We start from the raw sequence: 6,844 nt of genomic DNA on the forward strand, positions 1-6,844 counted from the left end.
TAGCAGAGAGAACAGTCTATGACTGGGGTGGCTGGAGTCTCTGACCATTTTTAGGACCTTCCTCTGATACCGCCTGGTATAGAGGTCCTGGATGGCAGGAAGTTTGGCCCCGGTGATGTACTGGGCCGTACGCACTATGCTGATTGGATGTAGACTTGAGGAAGTGGTGGTGGGAGAATGCTGATTGGATGTAGACTTGAGGAAGTGTGAATGGTGAGAATGCTGATTGGATGTAGACTTGAGGAAGTGGTGGTGGGAGAATGCTGATTGGATGTAGACTTGAGGAAGTGGTGGTGGAGGAATGCTGATTGGATGTAGACTTGAGGAAGTGGTGGTGGGAGAATACTGATTGATGTAGACTTGAGGAAGTGCCAGTGGGAGCGTGCTGATTGGATGAGGCATGGTTGCTTTAACTCCACCACTTGGTAGATGGCAAGATTTCAAACAGACCAGTTGAATAGCGAGAGTGAATGGATAGATGAATGTTGTGGATACTTAGATGGATACTTAGATGGCTGGTTGGATGGATGGATGGCTGGTTAGGCGGATGGTTGGATGGCTGGTTGGATGGATGGCTAGTTAGGCGGCTGGTTGGATGACTAGTTAGGGGCTGGTTGGATGGCTGGTTGGATGACTAGTTAGGCGGCTGGTTGGATGACTAGTTAGGCGGCTAGTTAGTTGGGTGGTTGGATGGCTGGCTGGATGGATGGCTGGTTGGATGGCTGGTTGGATGGCTGGTTGGATGGCTGGTTGGATGGCTAGTTGGATGGCTAGTTGGATGGCTGGTTGTTATGCTAGTTAGGCGGCTGGTTGGATGGGCTAGTTGGATGGCTGGTTGGATGGCTGGTTGGATGGCTAGTTGGATGGCTAGTTGGATGGCTAGTTAGGCGGGTGGGTGGATGGCTAGTTGGATGGCTGGTTGGATGGCTAGTTGGATGGCTAGTTGGATGGCTGGTTGTATGCTAGTTAGGGGCTGGTTGGATGGCTGGTTGGATGGCTAGTTGGATGGCTAGTTGGATGGCTGGTTGTATGCTAGTTAGGCGGCTGGTTGGATGGCTAGTTGGATGGCTGGTTGGATGGCTGGTTGTATGCTAGTTAGGCGGCTGGTTGGATGGCTAGTTGGATGCTGGTTGGATGCTAGTTAGGTGGCTAGTTAGTTGGCCTAGTTAGCCTCACAGGTTATGTCATGTTATGTCAGGCCTGTCGTAGAGCAGTCTCTCTTTTTATTTATTTATTTTATTTATTTATTTTACCGTTATTTTACCAGGTAAGTTGACTGAGAACACGTTCTCATTTGCAGCAACGACCTGGGGAATAGTTACTGGGAGAGGAGGGGGATGAATGAGCCAATTGTAAACTGGGGATTATTAGGTGACCGTGATGGTTGAGGGCCAGATTGGAATTTAGCCAGGACACCGGGGTTAACACCCCTACTCTTACGATAAGTGCCATGGGATCTTTAATGACCTCAGAGAGTCAGGACACCCGTTTAACGTCCCATCCGAAAGACGGCACCCTACACAGAGCAGTGTCCCCAATCACTGCCCTGGGGCATTGGGATCTTTGTTTAGACCAGAGGAAAGAGTGCCTCCTACTGGCCCTCCAACACCACTTCAGCAGCACCTGGTCTCCCATCAGGGACTGACCAGGACCAACCCTGCTTAGCTTCAGAAGCAAGCCAGCAGTGGTATGCAGGGTGGTATGCTGCTGGCATGGACTCTTGTGGACTATTGAACGTGTTATGTCTCTCTTCTCTGTCTACAGATGATCATAGCCAGTATGCAGGTTCCCACTCTAGATGAGATCAATAAGAAGGAGCAAGCCATCAAAGAGGCTTGTAACTACAAATTCAACGACAAAGACATAGAGGACGTAAGTACACTACATTACTTTTCTGGAAGGCTTTTTCACTATATGTTGGGAGGGGACTTGCTTCCATTCAGCCACGAGCATTAGTGAGGTCGGGCACTGATGTTGGAGCGATTAGGCAAATTCATCCCAAAGGTGTTCGATAGGGTTGAGGTCAGGACTCTGTGCAGGCCAGTCAAGTTCTTCCACACCGATGTCCACAAATCATTTCTGTATGGACCTCGGTTTTTGCACGGGGGCATTGTCATGCTGAAACAGGAAAGGGCCTTCCCCAAACTGTTGGCACATCTTGAAGCACAGAATCGTCTAGAATGTCATTGTATGCTGTAGCATTAAGATTTGCCTTCACTGAACTAATGGGCCCAAACCATGAAAAACATCCCCCGACCATTATTCCTCCTCCACCAAACTTTACAGTTGGCACTGTGCATTGGGGCAGGTAGCGTTCTCCTGGCATCCGCCAAACCCAGATTTGTCCGTCAGACTGCCAGAATGTGAAGCGTGATTCATCACTCCAGAGAACGTGTTTCCACTGCTCCAGAGTCCAATGGTGGTGAGCTTTACACCACTCCAGCCGACCCTTGGCATTGCGCATGGTGACCTTATGCTTTTGTGCGGCTGCTCGGCCATGGAAACCCATTTCATGAACTCCCGACGAACAGTTCTTGTGCTGACGTTGCTTCCAGAGGAAGTTTGGTACTTTGTAGTGAGTGTTGCAACCGAGGACAGACTCATTTTGATGTGCTTCAGCCCTCTGCTGTGTTTTCTAGCTCCAACAGTGCAGTACTATCTAGTAATTCACAACAATACACACATCTAAAGTAAAAGAATGTAATGAAGAAATATATAAATATTTGGACGAGCAATGTCAGAGTGGCATTGACTAAAATACAGTAGAATAGAATACAGTATATACATATGAGATGAGTAAAACAGTATGTAAACATTATTAAAGTGACTAGTGTTCCATTATTAAAGTGACTAGTGTTCCATTATTAAAGTGGCCAGGGATTCGATGTATATAGAGCAGCAGCCTCTAAGGTGCAGGGTTGAGTAACCGGGTGGTAGCCGGTTAGTGATGGCTATTTAACAGTCTGATGGCCTTGAGATGGGGGGGGGGGGGGGGGTTCAGTCTCTTGTAGAGGTCGACTGATTAATCGGAATGGCAAGTTTTCATAACAATCGGAAATCAGTATTTTTGGACACCGATTAGCCGTTTCTTTTTTTTTAAATCATTTTTAAAATATATTTTATTGATTTTTTTATTGATTTATTATAGATTTTTTTATTTAATATATATATTATTTTATTTTTATATATATATTTTGAAATATTTTTTTTATACACCTTTTATTTAACTAGGCAAGTCAGTTAAGAACACATTCTTATTTTCAATGACGGCCTAGGAACAGTGGGTTAAAACTGCCTTGTTTTCGAAATAATAGTTTCCGGATTCGACCATTTTAATGACCTACGGCTCGTATTTCTGTGTGTATTATGTTATAATTAAGTCTATGATTTGATAGTGCAGTCTGACTGAGCGTGGTAGGCACCAGCAGGCTCGTAAGCATTCATTCAAACAGCACTTTCATACGTTTTGCCAGCAGCTCTTCGCAATGCTTCAAGCATTGAGCTGTTTATGACTTCAAGCCTATCAACTCTCGGATGAGGCTGTGTGTAACCTAGCTAACCAAAACTTCTAATGGTAATATTGAATGAATCTTCATGTAAAGAAGAGCACCAGTTTCATATGTTCTTTCATGTTCTGAGCAAGGAACTTAAACGTTAGCTTTTTTACATGCACATATTGCACTTTTACTTTCTTCTCCAACACTTTGTTTTTGCATTATTTAAACCAAATTGAACATGTTTCATTATTTATTTGAGGCTAAATAGATTTTATTGATGTATTATATTAAGTTAAAATAAGTGTTCATTTAGTATTGTAATTGTCATTATTACAAATAATTTAAAAAAATCGGCTGATTTTAATTGGTATCTGCTTTTTTTGGTCCTCCAATAATCGGTATCAGTATCGGCGTTGAAAAATCATAATCGGTCGACCTCTAGTCTCTTGGTCCCAAAGTTGATGCACCTGTACTGACCTCACCTTCTGGATGATAGCAGGGTGAACAGGCAGTGGCTCGGGTGGGTGTTGTCCTTGGTGATCTTTTTGGCCTTCCTGTGACATCGGTGGTGTAGGTGTCCTGGAGGGCAGGCAGTTTGCCCCTGGTGATGCGTTGCGCAGACCTCACCACCCTCTGGAGAGCCCTGCGGTTGCGGGCGGTGCAGTTGCCATACCAGGCGGTGATACAGCCCGACAGGATGCTCGCCGAAGATCTTGAAGCTTTCCACCTTCTCCACTACTGTCCCCTCGATGTGGATAGGGGGTGGGGGGGGGTGGTCCCTCTGCTGTTTCCTGAAGTCCATGATCAGCTCCTTTGTTTTGTTGAGGGAGAGGTTATTTTCCTGGCACCTCTCCGCCAGGGCTCTCCCCTCCTCCCTGTAGGCCGTCTCGTCGTTGTTGGTAATCAAGCCTACACTGTAGTGTCGTCTGCGAACGTGATGATTGATTGGAGGCGTGCATGGCCACGCAGTCGTGGGTGAACAGGAAGGGAGTACAGGAGAGGGCTCAGAACGCATCCTTATGGGGCCCCAGTGTCGAGGATCAGCGAAGAGGAGGTGTTGTTTCCTACCTTCACCACCTGGGGGCGACCCGTCAGGAAGTCCAGGACCCAGTTGCACAGGGCGGGGTTGAGACCCAGGGCCTTCAGCTTAATGATGAGCTTGGAGGGTACTATGGTGTTGAATGCTGAGCTGTAGTCAATGAACAGCATTCTTACATAGATATTCCTCTTGTCCAGATGGGATAGGGCAGTGTGCAGTGCGATGGCGATTGCATCATCTGTGGATCTATTGGGGCGGTATGCAAATTTGAAGCGGGTCTAGTGTGACCGGTAGGGTGGAGGTGATATAATCCTTGACTAGTCTCTCAGCGAACTTCATGATGACGGAAGTGAGTGCTACGGGGTGATAGTCATTTAGTTCAGTTACCTTTGCCTTCTTGGGAACAGGAACAATGGTGGCCATCTTGAAGCAAGTGGGGACAACAGACTGGGATAGGGAGAGAGATTGAATATGTCCGTAAACACTCCAGCCAGCTGGTCTGCACATGCTCTGAGGACGCGGCTAGGGATGCTGTCTGGGCCAGCAGCCTTGCGAGGTTTAACACACTTAAATGTCTTCCTCACGTCGGCCACGGAGAACGAGAGCCCACAGTCTTTGAGAATCTGTGTGGCCTACCACTTTGCAGCTGAGCCGTTGTTGCTCCTAGACGTTTCCACTTCACAATAACAGCACTTACAGTTGACCGGGGCAGCTCTAGCAGGGCAGAAATTTGACGAACTGACTTGTTGGAAAGGTGGCATCCAATGGCGGTGCTGCGTTGAAAGTCACTGAGCTCCTCAGTACGGGCCATTCTACTGTCAATGTTTGTCTATGGAGATTGCATGGCTGTGTGCTCGCCCGTCTGTTGCTGACAGGTGTTGCTAAAATAGGCAAATCCGTTCATTTGAAGGAGTCCCAAGTGACACCCTTATTCCCTATGTAGTGAACTATCTGTTTGTCATCTGTACAGGCTTATTTTCCTGCCATACCTATTTTGTAAAGTATTAATTATGCTGTATACTAGGCTTGGGCGAAATACTGTTCGTATAGGGCTATTTAGAAATGGAGACGGTATGATTTTCAATACCGTTAAATGATATATTTATTTTTTATATGTATAAAAACCGCTGCCTCCCGTGGCTCAGAAATCCTAAGAAGAAATCTAAGATGTGTCAAATACATTCTATCCAGCTCAGGGCTCCAGCTATGATCAAACTTGTTGGTTACAGCAGAGACATTCTGTCCCTTCCTGGATCCAGATCCATGTTGCCTAAATTGTTTTGTTGGAAAGAATAAAAAAATGTGTATTTACAAATGTTATTTGGGGAGGAGGAGGGGGGGGGGGGTAGTGCCCCTAGTTTTGTGCACTTTCGGTAATACCATATGCCCCGGGATGGTACAGAAAGTACATGATGATATAACAATCTGGATACTGCCCCAAACCCCTAGTGTATAATGTTGAATTTCAACCCAGATGTAATTGTTGTTTATTTGTTGATTCGCAGATCGTAAAAGAGAAAGACCGATTCCGAAAGGCGCCTTCCAACTACGCCATGAAGAAAACATCACTACTCAAAGATAAGGTAGATTAAGAAACGTTTCTTAACCCAGGAAGTTTGTTTTTCATTAGCTGTGTGTACTTGTTTATACTTGTGTGTGTACTACTGTGTGTACTACTGTGTGTACTACTGCTGTGTACTGCTGTGTACTACTGTGTGTACTACTGTGTGTACTACTGCTGTGTACTGTACTACTGTGTGTACTACTGTGTGTACTACTGTGTGTACTGCTGTGTGTACTACTGTGTGTACTACTGTGTGTACTGCTGTGTGTAGTACTGCTGTGTGTACTGCTGTGTGTACTTGCTTGTGTGTACTACTGTGTGTACTACTGTGTGTACTGCTGTGTGTACTGCTGTGTGTTACTGCTGTTGTGTAGTGCTGTTGTGTACTGCTCGTGTGTTACTGCTGTGTGTACTGCTGTGTTGTACTTACTGCTGTGTGTACTGCTGTGTGTACTGCTGTGTTACTACTGCTGTGTACTGCTGTGTGTACTACTTTGTGATGTGTGTCATACTGTGTACTTGTTTATACTTGTGTGTACTACTGCTGTGTGGTCCTCCCCTTCCTCCTCTGAGGACCCCCACTGGTGTATCCACATGCTATAAATGTGTGTTCTCCCCTCCAGGCCATGGCTGAGGAGAGTGGAGAAGGAGACCGAGCCAAAGAGATCCAGGACCAGCTGAATGAGTTGGAGGAGAGGGCCGAGCATCTGGACAGACAGAGGACCAAAAACATCATCTCTCCTT

The 6,844-nt window shown here is 46.1% G+C and overlaps 1 protein-coding gene across 1 annotated transcript in view; it reads left to right on the forward strand.

Moving 5' to 3' along the window:
* The window catches only part of LOC112071083 (RNA polymerase-associated protein RTF1 homolog), a 26,756-nt gene that overhangs the window by 12,006 nt on the left and 7,906 nt on the right, over positions 1-6,844 (forward strand). The window contains exons 11-13 of the mRNA XM_070439240.1: positions 1,750-1,872; positions 6,042-6,119; positions 6,724-6,831. Of these exons, the coding sequence (XP_070295341.1) occupies positions 1,750-1,872; positions 6,042-6,119; positions 6,724-6,831 (309 nt within the window). The remainder of the gene's footprint in view (positions 1-1,749; positions 1,873-6,041; positions 6,120-6,723; positions 6,832-6,844) is intronic.

Source organism: Salvelinus sp. IW2-2015, unplaced genomic scaffold (genome assembly GCF_002910315.2).
Source record: "Salvelinus sp. IW2-2015 unplaced genomic scaffold, ASM291031v2 Un_scaffold1511, whole genome shotgun sequence".
Taxonomy (NCBI): Eukaryota; Metazoa; Chordata; class Actinopteri; order Salmoniformes; family Salmonidae; genus Salvelinus; species Salvelinus sp. IW2-2015.